Here is a 17,028-nt window from a genome sequence, read left to right on the forward strand (position 1 = left end):
AGAAGAATGGATGAAGTAGCTAGATGGATTATCATTCTGAATTATCATTATTGTATTGCAAACATTCTAAGATTATCAACTCTAGCTTACAATGAAGCATTTCTAGTAAGTTACTAAGCGTTAAAAACAAAAATTATAAAAACTAAAATGCGAAAAAAAATCCTTTTTTTTTCTTTTTATAATTAAGTAAAACTTAAAATTTTTATTTTACAAAAATACATTTGCATATTCTTTACATTACGAAACACATACCTTAATCAACTCAATCTATCATAAATGTCCATACATGTTAGAAATATACCTCACTTCAGTTTTCGATAAAACTGTATAATATTTTAACACAATCATTTCTACCTCATTATGCATTATTATACATTGTTTAAAAATCGTGGCATTACTGTCTCATTATATCATGATCAAACTATCGGATTGTTCTATTGTCATCATTTTATATTGTGATCATTGCAATACGTTGCATTTATGTCATTGTCATATTCTGTTACAATGTCATCATTGTCACATTGTACATTAGCGTACTGTGATCATTGTCATACTGCTATCATTTTATATTTGTCATTGTAGATAGTTTGACAGCTTACATTTTTCTCCTGCTATAATTAGTTAGTTTCCAAAAAAAGAAAAGAGAAATTCTTTAAATTCCTATTCTCAATTTGTTTTCCAAAATTTTAACGTATTATTTATTTTGAAAAGTTTAATATGTTTAAGTTTCCTTCTCAAGAACTATTATATGACTGTAACAATTATTCCAAATGATTTTATTGTTTCTCACTTTCTACCATATCACCTTATTTAATCATTATACTATAATTGTAAACAATGAACATGATGATATTTCGACATATAATATTCCACAAAAAAGAGGATATTGAAAAAAAAAATTCATAAAAAATCTATCAGTTTTGTTTGGTTTAATAATAAATCCTGCAAAAGTTTCATTGTTCATACGCATGGAAAATTTAAATTAAGTGGAAGGAGAAATTCATTTTTCTAAAAAATTTTAAAATGACTGCCTAAATGAAAATAATTCAATTACTACTAACAACCCAACTTGTTGATTTTCTTCACTATATTTTCTTCATATGAATTATTATCATTTATTTATTTTTCAATTATAAAACAAAATACTGGAAAAAAATTGGTTTCTTCCTTCTTTTTTTCTTTTTTTGCCTTTATTCTTTTTAGTTTCTTTAAAAAAAAAAAAAAGAAACAGTGAAATTTCATGCATTAAATTGAATATGTAAGAAATTAAATTGATTGAAAATGCGATTTCTCTTTTGCTTTAATAAAATAAAATACACTTTTGGATGATTTTTTTTAATTTCCAAATTTAAAACAAGTAATTTGTTTTTAAACCGATAATTTCTTCTCAATTTTTCCTCCTCCTTTTTTCTCTCTCTTTACCCTTCTTTTTTCCTTTCTTTTTTTTCCCCAGACATGTTAATGTTATGATTTCTTTATTGCACTTTCATAAGGAATCTTTTTTTCGCACATTTCTTTTGAAACATTTAATTTATTTCTTCTATCAACATTTCTCTTTGTTTATTTCATATGTATGTATGTATGTGTGTGCTTATAATGATATATGTATGTGGAAGAAGTGAAGTTGTGACGGTTGGTTGTCATCTTCCTTAGTTAGTCTTTTAAATCAATTTCTAATTTTATAAATTTTCATCTATTTTAAATTCAGTCCATTTTTGATGCATCGGACTGAATCAGAATTCGACATTTCAGTAATGGGAAATGTTGGTTGGTATTGCTGGTATGCTACAGAAATATTTGGTTCAAAATAGATTTAACATACAAGTGATTCACTTTCATTCATTTAATCTCTCAACCATTTTCAAAAAAAAAAAATTCATTTATTATCCAGAAAAGTTTAAAATTAGAAGATTCTTCGGATTCTCGGATATATAATTTCATTCTTGAAAGCATCTCAAAAAAAAAAAAACCCAAACAAAACCAGAAACAAGCAAGCAGTTTGATAATAATTTTCCATTTTCCAGAAAATTCGTTTATTTTTTGCTTCAGTTCATTCGATTATCTCATTTTAACCTACGTAATGACTCCATTTTATTTTGAAACATTTTGCTTAGTTTTGCTGCTCCTCTCCACAAAAAAATTAATTAATTGACTAATTTAATTTTTTTTAATTTTTGAAATAAATTGGTTAATATCTCATACATTTTTGAAAATAGAATTAGTCCTGATATTTCTCGAAAAAATATCAATGATCACTTTCGCAGTTCCTATCTCTCTCTTCAATGCTATTTTTTTAAACATTTTACTTTTTACATTAAATTTTTAAGCAACTCCTTTAAAATTGAAAATTTAAAGTATTACAGACAGTTGTTAATACGGTGAATTTTGGATAACACTTTTAACAACTAAGTTCAAATAAATCATTTTTGCTACTAAGCATGCAATAACAATTTTATCCAAGTAAGCTAGAATTTTGCAATTATGCAAACGAGCTTCCCTGTTCTTAGAATATTCCAAATGACAATTTACTTGTCAATCTTTTCTCAAATAATTTCATGCATATATTTATTCGATTAGATATACGTTTAATAAAATTCTCAACAAATTGTTTCCCTAGGTAAATCAGATAAATTAGAAAACCAAAATTATTTTATTGGTCATTAGATTCTCAAAACAGCCAAAAAAAAGAAAGAAAAGAGAGAAAAAAAAAGTAATAACAATAAAGTGATTTCCTGAAAAAAGTATAAACGCAAATTTTAGTTTCTTTTATTGCTGCAATAAGGAGATATGACAAATATTTGTTAAAATGTATAAAATTATGCGAGGAAGATTGCATCTGATTGCAATCGTTAATTTTGCAACTATAAACAAATATGTTTATAGTTGCAAAATTATGAAATTGAAATATGGCACTGTAATTAGAAATATAAAAGATTCGATGCTAAAAAATCAAACATATATATAATAATATATTCGATTACATGATGAAGTAATAAATTACAAATATATTTAGGATAAATATGATCGAAAAATGTTTTTCAATCAGCAAAACTTTATTTGACCAAAAGTCAAATATTTTTCTCTTCTTTTTTTCTTCCAAAAAAGAATCTTCTCTTATCAGAACATTCATTCTTTCTGGTTTCTTCTTCAACATATATTTTTATTTTGTGCTTCCTTTTTTCTTTTCTTCTCCTTTTTTTTTCTTTCAGTTGAACAGTTTTTACTCTTCGATTACTTATTTACTTGCTCAATTTTCTAAAAATCCATCCTAATTATTTTTTTTTTCGACGATTGCCCAAAAACAATACATTGTAATGTCAGTTGAATTTTGTCTAACAATGAATAACAGCAACTTAATGCCTTGGTATATACATATCTTCAACATGTTACTCTTATTCCATTCTGAAAGTTTTGAAAACGCAAACCTTTTAAAAAATAAATTTTAATAGAAAAACTAATAAATATAATCCTACAAAATTTTTCTCATCTTATAATAATATAATAATGATATAATACAATAATAATAATATAATGACAATATCTTACATATAGATTTGAATTGATATGTTGTAAATATGTGTTGCTAACTAACAATAAATAATATTAATAGTAGTAATAATAAATATCTAGTAATAAAAATAATAGTAATAAATATCAGTAATAATTAATAATAAATAAATGATAACAAATAATAAATAAAAATATAACTTAAATATCTTTCAAAATGAGAATGATTGTCATTGAGTGAGGTGTTTGATGTGGTTTGAACCTTGATTGATAAAAAAATCTTGATTCGTTTTCTCTATGCTTATTTAACAAATAAATTGTACTCCAATTTAAACGAGATTTAATTTTATAATTATTTCGTTTTTTTTCTCCTCTCTTCTTTTCAGTCTTTCGCACTTTGTCACTGTCTCAGTTTGCATGATATAAATTCGACATAAGCTATTTTTTTTTTTTTGATTTAAAAAAAAAAAAAGAAGAAAAAGAAGTAGGAGAAAAGAACGTATGCTTTAATTGAACAATGTGCTTGCTGTTAATGGTTTATAGAATTGAAAATGAAACTTTTGTTGAGGATGAGATATCGACCATTACTTTCTTTCACCATTTCATTAGTGTATAAGCCTGATAGCTTTCCATTATTTGCTAATATGTTTCTAAGGTTTCACTTTGGCTCTGTCTTTGAAGCTATCTTATATGTCAAATAGTACTTTCATATGATATCGTCACATATTCCCCTCTACTTCTAGTTTTCATTTATTCAACTAGCATGAAGGAAATAATTTTATCAAGCTTATGCGGAAATATTGGAATTTTCGAAAATTGAAAAAAACTAATGGTAACTATAATTATTAACATTAAATACAATCAAGCTTTAGGAATATAATATAAGTGTAACTTCTCGCATTTCAAATTTCTACATATCAATTTCAGTTTAATTTCTCAAATTTACTATAAATTGCAATATTTATTTTTTAATCATATGACAGTAAATTTCTTACTTTATTTAGAAAAATTAGAAACGAAAAAAAAAAGTTTTTTTATAAATAGAGCTAAAATATTTAAGCATTTTAATAATTATAGATTTTAACTTTAAAGCTTTTTTCGATGAAATTTTGCACATTCTTTCTGGTTACTTAAATTTATAATAGTGTCAGGTTTATTTTATAGCTTTTTTTTTTATGATTCTGTGATTAACTGAGACTTTGTCCAGCAGTACTTTTAATTTTAACTTCTAATTTATTAAAACCTTCTCTTCATACATATATGTATGCATGCAAACATACATTTGAAAGATTTTTATTTTATTTTTCTTCTTTCATTTTCAGATTAAAAAAAAAAAAAACAGCTGTTACTTTTAGTATTATCAAGCAATTGGATATTTTGTTAAAATAGGAATTTCATAGATAGATAATTAAATCGGTATAAAAATTTGCCGTAAATATATATCAATTTAAATCATTGTTGATTAGATAATACCTACAAAAAATCAACATGATGAAATCCTGGAAAAGATTAACAGATTTCACAAGATTTCCTCACCTTTTCATTGCTAGATAATAAAACGAAATAAGCTAATTGAAAAATAAGGAAAGACTGTTTGAAAAATTTTTGCAACCTTGCAACTAATGATGTTGTTGGAGTCAAGATTTTGAGAACTTTAAAATGATCATGAAACAAAAAGTTTGAAGTGCTATTTGTAGATATTACAGATATTATCTGAAGCTAACAATAAATTAAAATTGATTTTTTTCCAATATTTCCATTTCAACTTTCCTATTGAAACGTACTTCGTTGGGTCATTAGCGGCTTATGTCTTAAATCTAAAAATAATTAGATTGAAAAAGAAAATATTTTTATTGAAATTTACCTAAATTAACATATTTGGCTTGAAATATACTTAAACATACTTAACTCAACTTGCTTCTATTTTACCTGCACATATATGTACAATTATACATGTGAAATTTAATGATCATTTAGGGCTGTCGTACGTTTATACATTTCGAAAACTCATTCCATTACTTCATCAGATGTTATGGAGAACCTTTTCAGTGCTTTCCTTCTACTTCTTACATTTCTTCCAGGGTCTTGCTTAGATTTTGTTAAATAAATATTGCCTAGCAGAAGTAAAAGTTAAAATTAAATGCTAAAATCAAATAGTTTTAGTTAAATAATCAGTTTTAACAAAATTCTCATTTAATGATTTATTGTTTCGAAAAAAAGGAAATAAAAAAAACCTTTGGTGATCTGTTATCAAACAAACGCAATTGACGTTAACCTAACTTATACATTGAACGTTTATGACGTAGACATGAAACGACATATTTTCTTCACATTCTCTTTTGTTTATAATGATTGAAGTGGGACGAACTTCTCTTCCTAATCAACAATTATCAAATGATAAAAGAGGATAAGAAAAGAATAAGTAAGATACGGGGGGAAAAAAGTGAGAATTTAAATATTTGAGAGGATGAATGGATTAAATGCTGCATCATTTCCAAGTGTTAAAATATTACTTAAGAGAGAAAAAATATTACTAAACTTAAGAGAGAAAAATAAAATATTACTTAAGAAAAGCAGGTGACGAAAAGAATGCATGAAATTAAGGTACAGTTTAAAACTGATAACACTTCTTTTTATTTTCCCAAAATATGATAATTTTGGATGATATCAATTTTAATCTCCTAAGATTGAAAGATTTTTTTTTTTGAAGTAAAATTCTAATTCTTCCGTCAGTTATTCAACAGAAAAAAAAATTTCAATATTTATTATGATTTAATGAATTGACAAATAAAATAATTTTCAGAATTTTTATTTCACTACAGCATTGGGTCAGCAATTTTATTTACAATTTTAAACTAAAAAGTGCTGATTAAATCGATTAAATGGTTGAAGTGGTCAGGCATACGTCAGACTTTAAGCAGTTTGCTTCATCATTTTACATGGATTCATCAACAGTAATTCCGGATACTTTGTATGTAAATACTACCAATAACATATCACAGCCAAATGCAATTTATGAAAATATTATAAATACTAATACTTTATTCCAAATGCCATTTAAATACGATCAGAGAATGACTGATATTAAAAGAGAAGGAAAAAGACTTATCAAGAAAGAGAAACATGGAAGTAAGTTTATTTTCTTGTAATTTAAACAATTAACACTTCATAAATATAAATCCAAATGCTTTGATCATATATTGGGAGTGTAATCGAAATTTATTTGTTGAAATAGAAAAGAATGTCTTAGTAGAAATAAAAAGGGTAATGGACAAGAAAGTTTGTTTCGTTTACTTTTCATATTGTTATGATAATGTAAATTTTCACATATTCCAAAATTATTTTACATTATTTTCATAGAAAATAAAGTTTATATGTGACTGCAACTTTATTACGACTAAAAACAACAAAAAAATTAACTTTCGAAATGAAATTTGATATATTTAGAAGAAAGAAATTTGATATTTAGTTTGCTGTTCTAGAAGCGTTTACAATTTTAAAAATATAATAACCATATTTTCCAGTGTTCAGATTTGTCAACAGGTATCATTTATTTCATAATGCAAGAATTGTAATTCAAACACAGTAAAACTAATTTTAAGCTTAGAAAACTTTTTAGTTAAAATTCCTGATTGATCTGCTTTGATCTCATTCAGAATTCTTTAACCATTTAAAAGTTCTGATAGCAAATGCTATGGACTTTTACCAAGTTAACGTTTATCATTCCTATTTGATCTCAAAATAAAATTAGCATTAACCTCGATAAGGCCTTTTACTATTGAGGTATCATTTCTCACCTGTCAGTTAGTAATAAAATTTATAACCTTTTCACCATTTTTGTTTACCTTTTTTTTCTGAAAAAAAAAAATCCCTTTCATATTTAAAATTCATTGCTGTGCATATAATACATCAACTGAAAGCTTTACTTTCTTCATCTGTTTTTCAATAGGAGAATTAACAAATACCAAACAAATACTGGAATGTCAAATCTGCAATCATACCTGTCTTTTTTTCATGCCCTTCACTTATAAAAAAATTTCCCGCCGTGTATTTGTTATACCGTGTATTTGTCACTAAAAATTAACTTCTTTTCAACAATTGAGAAAAAAAAAGAAAAAATGAAAAAACAAATCAAAATTCCGAATTTCGATTTATTATCAAAAATTTGTAAGAATTTAAATGAATTGCTGTTGGAAAGGAAGCTAAAGGTTTCTTTTTTTCTTTTCTTTTATTTTTTTTTCTCCTGAAAAATCCTTCTCGAACTGTTTTCATCGTTTCAAAAACAGTAAAAATACATTAGTTAAAAAAAAGTAATATCGTAAATTTGAAAAAAGTAAATTTTATTCAAATTTAAATTTCTAACTGAAAGATTCTTTTTTCCCCTCTCTTTCTCTTTTTTCCACATTTTTTGCCAATTTCTTCTTCCTTTTCTTTTATTTTTGGTAAAGATTGTTGATGGAATGAATTGAGAGTAACTCTAGCAATATTCCAGTATTAGAACAAAGTTTTTACACAAATGAAATGACATAATGAGCTTTGTGGCTTTTTGCATTTGACCAAGTGGTGGAAGTCTTAAATGTGTGTGATCATTTACGTAAAGTATAATTACCCCGCGTCCGTACGGTTATGATATTAACGAAATCAATGAAAGCATTACATCCGATTTAATATATTGTGAAAAAAAGGTACCAAAAAAGAGGGAGAGAAAGAAGAAAAGAAGAGGAGAGAGGATGGAAGAGATAAGAGAGAGAGAGAGAAGTAGGAATTCGACCGATAGCAAACGGTCGATCGATCCATGTGGCATCCAGGAAATGGCGAGCTTTCCAGGGGTGAAATGTGGCTTCCCTCTCCCTCTCCTTTACTCCGGCCCGTTCTTTCGCTCTTCACCTTGTTGTCTAATTCACCGGGGCATCTGATGTTTCTGCTACTTTTCTGCAATTTATAAATTTTCGAAATTTTTGAAATCTTGAAATTAACAAAAAAAAGAAGGTAAAAAAAGGCGACTATAATTGATTCAGCCCTTTGTTATTTGTTTGTTTCTTTTTTTTTTTTTGTCCAACGGAAGTAACAAAGAAGATTTCGAGATTTATTTCATCGAAATTTCCTTCTTTCCACGTTTCCAGTCTTTGATGGTGTTGGATGAGAGAGAAAGTGAGCTCAACGTACGTATATGAAAAAGGCATACATGAGGATAAAAACTAGGTCACATGAATGCCCTTGGAAAGGATACAACAAATTTGTCGTATGAAGGAAACTTGTGTCACTAAAACAAACCAACTGCAGTGGCCTAACAACATATGAGCAAATTGTATTCATCAAATGGTAGAAATTTGTATATCGTTTTTTTTTTTTTTTAAATATCATTTAGAAATTCACTGAGATATTTGATGCAAAATGAAATCATCGTAAAAATTTATAATAGTAAGTTAGGCTTCAGTGTCGTCCATACGGTTGATGTAAACATTACGTATATTTATTATTTGCGTGTTATTTTTCAACACATAGAACCATAGAAGTTGCTTGATGATAATTTGATAAATTTCACCAGTCCATCTTGATGGAGTTTCTATAAAATGGCGGATGATCCCGCATTTCTGTAACATTTCTGCAATGTGCATCTTTCCTCAAGTTTCTACACCTTCCGAATCGATATGCCTAATAACAGTAAGTTTTAAAGTTTCCACAAATTTATAATTCATGCCCTTAATTGCACAACATGTTATACCTGCTAGCTAACAATTTATTTTCGTAACGTTACGACAGGATCATTTCAACTTTCATATCGACTGAAATCGTTTAGTCTGTACAGTTACACAAATGATTCATTCTTTTTTACTTTTTTTTTTTATTTTTACTTTTTTTTTCACTTTTACTCAACTGGTATTTCATATTTCGTCATTAAATATTACATGTTAATCCCGAAAGTTTTCACATATCTATCCAACTGATTTTAAATTTTCTGGTGTTCTGAAAATGATTCAAATGATCGGTTTAGAGTTCTCTCCCATCCCTTTTCTTTTCTGAAAATTCATTAAAAGCTTTTCTCTTTTGTTCTAACCAAAAACTGAGGGAAGAAAAATTCTTTTCCTGTATTTTATATAAATGATTCCATTATTTAAGTAGCAAAATCACGCTTTGTAATCTTTGGAATTCCATTTTTTTTATTTGTAATTGTTATGCCAGGAAGGGAATTTATGCTGCACATGAAGCACGTTTACATGTATTTCCTCCTCCCTTCCTCCTCCACTTTCCAAGTATTAATAGATGTCAGTTCTATTGAAGATTTATGTGACAATAAAAAAAGTAAAAATTTATGCTTTTTTGTCATTTATTAAAATCTCTTTAAAAGGAAGCAGAAATGGTAATAGCTTTGGATCATTGCTTAATTTTTTTCATATTGCTATTATTTGAATTTATTTTTCTTTTTCTCAGGAAGAGAAAAAATTCCGGAAGGTACGTTGTGTGTTGTTTGCTCAGATTTGGCCAGCGGTATCCATTATTCGGTTGCTAGTTGTAACGGCTGTAAAACATTCTTCCGACGTGCGCTTGTGGTATATATATATATATTTTTTTTTCTTTTATTTTTCTTATGTCATTATTTGAAATAGAAAACAAAACCATGAAATTTGAAATGAGTATCTTAGTTCCTTGTTACAATTCTTGAGAAATTTGCGTAAGTTACGGATATTACTATTCTGTTTTTTCTTTCGTCTTTTTTTCCGAATTTTATTCTTTTAAACTGAAACTTTCATGTTTTCAGAATAAGCAAGCTTTCCAGTGCCAATTTTCCGACGATTGTATCGTTGATAAATGTAAGTATGCGATAGTTTTGCTGGTCGATAATTACCCAACCAAATTACATTTGTTGGTAAAGAAAACTGCGTGTTGCGTTTCGAAAAAAAAGAAATATAGAGAAATATGCTTTGTTTCTGGATGACAGGCAAACCATTTCCATTAGCTAGTTGGAATATATGATTTCAAATTACAATCTTTTTGATATTGCGACTATTTTCCAGCCGTACGATGTGGTTGTCGAAGTTGTCGATTAAAGAAATGCTTCGAAATGGGAATGGATCCAAATGGTCAGCTGTCTTTAGATTATTATTTTAGTTTTAAAAATTTTTACTAGTTAGAGATTGTTATATTTCATATTAGCTTATATCAGGCAGTCCTTATGATCACTGTCCAGTATTCTGGAGGACACTCTCCTAAAATGTGATAAGATTTAACAATTATTACTGTATCAGTCTGGAGTGATTACGTACCTCATTTGTGTTTTTTGAAACTGCACATAGCATTTATGTGGTTTTGTTGTTCAGTTTTTATGTACAAAGTAAAGTATAAAAGTTATCTTCATAGATTTAATTAATTATAGCTATCCAACATGATAGGGACAAGATTCGTTATACCAAACGTTTGAAAAAGATGAAAGATGAGAAAGCATGTGATGACAGAGAGATTTTTAATGGGAAACCGATGAGAGAGGAAAGAGAAAACAGTCCTCAAAGCACTCTGTATGATTTCTTACGATTTTGTTTTAATTTGTATCGTAAATTTAAATTGGATATGAATACATTTTATTTTTTACTCATCACTGGTAATCTTTTCAGTTCTCTTGATGACGCAATTGCAAGTCCATCATCGAGCTTTGCTGGGCAAAGTTTGGGACCAGCTAGTAACGGACCATATCTCGATCATGATATTCAAGATGTACAAGTTAGTTAACTTTTAGCATTGCTTTCACACTTTGATAGGACTATATAATCATTTTTCACAACAGTATTTCACCTGATTAAATTTAACATGCTGTTTGGTATTTTATAATATGATGGTCGAGAAAAAAAGTACTTATTAGATCTTAAATCGCTGAAGAAAGGTTTAGGTTAGTAACTTTGCAAGTATATTTTAGGCTGAAATGTCTGGTTTACTTTCGGATCTGTTAAGTTTGGAGCACAAACTCGATGGTGTCCGCTATTCAAATAAATTTCCTCCCCATACGTCGGCTGCTTCGTGCATGTATGATAGACGACTTCTAGATGACGAAGCATGGCTTTCAGCCTATACAGTTCCAGTGGCAAGTTTTAAACTTTCCCACATCACTCTTCAAATTTTTGAACATCATTAAAAAGTTGGAAGTATTGGAAGAATTTCCCAAAAACTACCTGGTACTGAAGGCATTCTCTAAGCTTATCTTCCTGTGCTTGGAGTCTTTGAAAGCTGTCTATAACATGCAAAAGGTTGGCGATGACAATATTCAAAAGTAGGCTAAAATTGATCCGTGTTGATAAATTGGTAAATTATAGCAACCTGTTGTCATTCCTACACCCTGTGATCGTGGAAGTATGCGAGCGTGGTTTGTGAAAGATTTAACACTAATGATTGAATGGGCAAAATGTATTCCACAAATGAGACAGCTTCTACTTAACGACAAGGTAATTTAATTGACATTTCTTAAATGGATTTACCATTATGATGTTGAAGATTACAGTTCGATAAAAGATAAATAATTCGAAGTTTTGGACTCATTTATATTAGTATTCAGTTACTCATTGGTTAAGATATTGGACAACCTCTGTTGCATTGACGTTTACTATTATCTTTAACAGATAAGCTACCATTAAGGGAGCTGCAACTGTAATAAAATATTTACAGCTGGCACTGATTAAAGCATTTGCACCTGTCTACCCGCTTATTCAGTTAGCCTATTATTCTTGTAAATATGAAAAAAATCAGTTCATAAACAGTTCTTTGGGAAGTTTGTTAACAGTGTCGCCTGTACCGAGTACAGGTATGTTTGGATTTATTACTCTTTTTTTTGAATAAGCTCGCTTTAGCGTAAACAAGTTATATCACCCATTTAAGTTTTAAATAAATGATGTATAGTCTGTTGCTATAAATTATCTTTGATAAATCTGATTTTTTTATTGCTACTCACCTCCCATATAAAGTCATGCATTATGAAGTTTTATAATAGTTTTTGCCATGTTATGTCGTTGTAGTTTTATCACTTATTGGTTATGAAGTATTATATTCTATACTTTACATTATACTTTACACATGGGGCGAAAAATTTAATAAATTCTACACAAATTCAAGAAAATCGTAAGTTACGAACACTTTTGTTGTTATGATATCGTAATCATAGGGTTATCAATTGAGCCTAATGGAACAGTTGATGAAGCTGTGAAAGTTGAACGGTTATGGTATCCAGATGGACGTTTTCTGGAAAGGGAAGATGTAGACGGGAGTAGTACGTTCAGTTGTGGGTAGGAGATTTTTTGTTTTAATATTTTCCAGTTTTTTTCACATTATTTCAAAAATATAAAGGATTTTTATTCATACTACCAGGATGTATGAAATTAATGTTTTACAGAAAATGCTAGCATGTTAGTGTTAACGTATTATATGGTTCCAGGAAGAAAGCTTTACCAATAAATGCTCTTCTCATTGATGGTATATGTCAGCAAATTTTACGGCTGAAACTTTCCGAAAGCCATATGGTTTTGTATAAAATTATGTTGTTTTTCAATCCGGGTTAGTATTTTTCTGTATCATTTTATTTGTACTGTTATTTTCCAGCGAAAACGGTTTTTATAAAAATATAACTGTTGTTTTTCTTCCAAAAGAACATCAAAAATATGTGTGAAATTTGCAAATAAGTTCGTATGTATTTTTCTTCAAGTAATAATAAGATGTGGTAATTGAGAAAATAATTTTTAAGTTTCCCATGGGATGTTTGCAGATGCTGACGGGCTCTCTGTAAGAGGAAGGGCAACTGTAGGAATGGAAAGGACAAAACTTTTGAATTATCTGTACGCCCAAATCATACGTGATCGTATAGGGCGACAAGCCACCGAGCTTTATTCTAATATGCTCATGATGACATCTACTCTTATCGTTAGTTTTCTTTTCTGGAATTTAAATTATGCGACGTTATATTGAATGTGATTTCAAGTTTTGTTTCTTATGCTAACGTACATTAGTTATAGTTTATCTTTTGATCGTGTTTTACATTGTACACTGGAAGTGCATCTCTAGAAAAATATCTGAAAAAAAGACAAAAATAAAAAAGAAACAGTTATAAAATCATGCATAATTGAAACAAGAAAGCGTCCTAAAAGATGTTCAAAAAAGCCAACATTTTTTTTTTTTTGATCAACTGCAAAATTTGATCTGATTTTCAGTGCTTTTTATTCTGAAGATTCCCTAAAGATTAACTTTAGTCTGATCTCTGCGACATTAAATTTTGTATTAGCAAACTTCACATGAATTCATGTCACACGACATTCATGTAGATTTTATTTTTCAACTTAGTTTTAAATCTTGAAATTTAAACTTATAAGGAGTTTTAATCTGCAACAATTCACGATAACTGTAAATTGCAGCGTGTTGCCTCATATTTGAAGCGCACCTTCGACATATCGCACATATTTGGTCCTGCAGATGATTTGATTGATCAGTTGATTATTGTTGGCTTATGATTATGTTCTTGTAAAGGAAATATCCTTTATGTTTTTGTATCGTTGGTTTCTTGAAAAATAGGTCACTTTAGCTATATTTTTGGTGCCAATACTCACACTATTGACTTTAAAATGAATTTGCTTGCTTAACTCAGGTTTAGTTGAAAAAAAGAAGGAAAACTATTAAAGTTTAGAAAACAGATTTTTTGCCCCATTTCCGTCTAATGTTGAATATAGTAGTTCCTGAATCGAAGTGGATTTTCCCTTTCTTTAGCGTTATACTTCTTTTTTATTATGTGAAATACTTCCAGAAAATCGTAGTTTTTTTTTGACATTTATTTTAATTTCATATTTCCTCATAAACATAGAACGGAACATATTGAGAATCAAACGGGTTTCTGAACTGTGTTCTGTGTATGTCCTCAACTCAGGTTGTTAAATTTAGACAATTATCTATTACTGGTATTATTCCTTGTATTATTGCTTCAGTAACCATTACAACAGCGAAAACCAATAACTGGCGCTACCACGAATACTTTTGTTACTATATTTTTACTACCACTGTTGCTACTACTGCTACTATTACTACTATTACTACTACTACTACTATTGCTATTGATGATTGTTATAGCTGTACTTCTTTCAACTGAATAGTATAATAGTTTGTTTAATTATCTCTGCAGTTAGATGTTACCACTAATAGGATAATGAAATAACGCCAGAAAAGCACAAGTATTAGTTCCGTACTTTGCTCTCACTATTAGCGAGATGATAATAGTCGTAGGAAATTATTCCGCAGGAGTTTTTTCTATACTTCATCTACGGATTTATTTTCGTTTTAGGATGTTTTCGAAAAGTTTCTTAATACAGGAAAGATTATAGGGAATATATGGTTTTAAGCTGACACATTAAAATTTCATTTTTTCTTTTTTTCATTTCAAGGTTTTTACCATTTCCAGGGATACATTTTCCCTTTTCTTTTCTTTTCAACCAAGTTTTATATTATTTCGAAAGTGAAGATTGTTTATTGTCGTTATTTTAATTGATTGTCTTCGTCACATATATTTCATTTTTTATTAGCGTTTGTTTTTTCTTCCCGGTATTCCCGGTCAAATTCAGATTTACTTAGTGTCATGAAATTCAAGAAGGTATACTTAGTTATGTGGTGTAATTAGTAACTACCTTTGATATACAAATTTTACGAGAACTCCAAGATAAGCTTTTCAAATTCATGATTACTTCAAAATATTTTAAGAGAAAAAAGAAAAAAAAAACCTCTGCAATGTCCTTTCTTTTTTTCCGTTGCTTGCTTAAAAATCTTGAAATCCGATGATCACTTAAAAGGTCGTAACATCAGAATAACTATAAAATATTCTATATTTTTTCTCATTATTTTATTACTTCTCGTTCGAGTTATTACTTTTGTCTTGATTTTCGAAATTGACAAATCCCCGCTCGCGTGTCTCAAATTTCCCTGTAAATTTTCAATGTCTACTAGTCTTTGAATGGGAACTTCTAGAAATGTTTGGTAGCCGAATGTAAAAAAGGAGTAACATCGTAAGTTCGCTCTACACTAACTCATCATCAGATTTGCATTATGTTACGATGAAATGATTGGATCGTAGTCAAATTACAAATTATTCTCCAGTTCATACACTTACCATCTATGTTCCATTCATTTTTGTTTTGTCTTATGATCTGGCTGTACTTATAAAACGCGCTTACGGGGGATATTGGCTTTGTTTCATATTGTATCTTCCACCTTCCTTTGCTTTTACCCTCATTTTTTTTTCCAAATTATACAATCAGATTGAAGTCACGAGGTTTTTTTGACGCGGGTAAACTGTTTATTGGTGAATTATTACTTGTACACACCCCAGAATACATCACCGGTCACTGTTTGAAATAATGCAAAAATATTCACAGAAAATAGAACGCAATGAGGCACATTAACGAACGCTAGGACTTCATGGAGGAAGTAGATTTCAGGGGAGTATACATTCTGTTTCGAGTTTTTTAGGGAAGTGTAATTCCAGCAGGACAAGTTTCTTCGCAGTTCGTTCAAAGCACTGCATTTCAAAAAATATTTGCATTTTTTAAGACCACATTCTCTCCACTCCGATTGTAGGAAACTATGAAAAAGAAGATGCATAATGTGAATCCAAAGGAATAAGGATACGGAAGATTCCAAAATTTTTGTGAACCATACGGAGTTTTTGGACTCCAACGACATATACATAGCACAGATAACAAGTAAATTTTGAGTTAACATCAATAAGTAATGGAATAAAAACAAAGCAAACATTTAACGAAAAAATGAGGTAAAAATTTGATAAAAATGATGCAGCACTTCATTCATAATACAACACAAGGATTTGCAGAGCACCGTTTAAGAGAACGGAAAAACAAGAGAAAGAGCTCTAAAACAATAAGTTTCACTTGAAGATTAAATTTGCATGGCTGTGTGGAACAAATATTATCTATCATTCTCAGGTACATCATCTACACGTCAACTACCTATTATGATTGGTAACGAATACAGGCACAAACACTCTGCAACTCACAACAAAGCTACGATTTCTCACGGCATGAACTCGCTTCAAAATAAAATCCTCGCCACAAAAATTTTAAAGATTGTTAACCAGGATAATTCATCCGCTCACTCATAAATCACTATTTATTATTATTACTATCCTAATTACTACAAATCCGAAGGAATAAAGGTTGTTTTTTTTTTTTTTTTTTTTTTTTGGGTAGTTTGGAAATTCTAAAAATTTCAGAAACATTTTAAGAATTAAATTATTTTCATATGCGGCAGAAGGAACGGTTTTTTTTTTTTTTTTTTCTTTAAACTGAACAAACGAACGAAGCTAACCTGGATAAATAAATGAACGAATGGAAGCAGAGAATGATAAAGAAACGGGAAGAAAAATAACACAAACTGATAGATTAAGTAGAATACGAATATGTTAAAAGAAATAACTCAAAAAAATATGACACTGGTCCCAAACATTATGCTGCCAGAAATCGAATGCTTGCTAATCAGCGCGGTCCTGCGCAT

The 17,028-nt window shown here is 28.9% G+C and overlaps 1 protein-coding gene across 3 annotated transcripts; it reads left to right on the top strand.

The window, feature by feature from the left end:
- Positions 1 to 6,389: 6,389 nt before the first annotated feature.
- Bma-nhr-40 (Nuclear hormone receptor family member nhr-40, putative) lies at positions 6,390 to 13,988 on the top strand (the record flags this gene model as incomplete). Of its 3 annotated transcripts, none has more annotated exons than XM_043074522.1 (13): positions 6,390 to 6,636; positions 9,940 to 10,058; positions 10,268 to 10,319; positions 10,524 to 10,589; positions 10,883 to 11,021; positions 11,118 to 11,223; positions 11,417 to 11,581; positions 11,811 to 11,939; positions 12,160 to 12,295; positions 12,653 to 12,773; positions 12,923 to 13,041; positions 13,250 to 13,404; positions 13,893 to 13,988. In XM_043074522.1, 13 exons carry the CDS (start codon positions 6,390 to 6,392, stop codon positions 13,986 to 13,988), a joined length of 1,650 nt encoding a protein of 549 aa, XP_042930456.1. The 3 variants fall into 3 exon arrangements, with proteins under 3 accessions (XP_042930456.1, XP_042930457.1, XP_042930458.1); XM_043074523.1 differs by lacking the exon at positions 6,390 to 6,636 and adding an exon at positions 9,159 to 9,171 and having other exon boundaries at positions 11,417 to 11,578; XM_043074524.1 differs by lacking the exons at positions 6,390 to 6,636; positions 11,417 to 11,581 and adding an exon at positions 9,159 to 9,171.
- Between the last annotated feature and the right edge of the window lie 3,040 nt (positions 13,989 to 17,028).

Source organism: Brugia malayi (genome assembly GCF_000002995.4).
Source record: "Brugia malayi strain FR3 genome assembly, contig: Bm_v4_ChrX_scaffold_001, whole genome shotgun sequence".
Classification (NCBI taxonomy): Eukaryota; Metazoa; Nematoda; class Chromadorea; order Rhabditida; family Onchocercidae; genus Brugia; species Brugia malayi.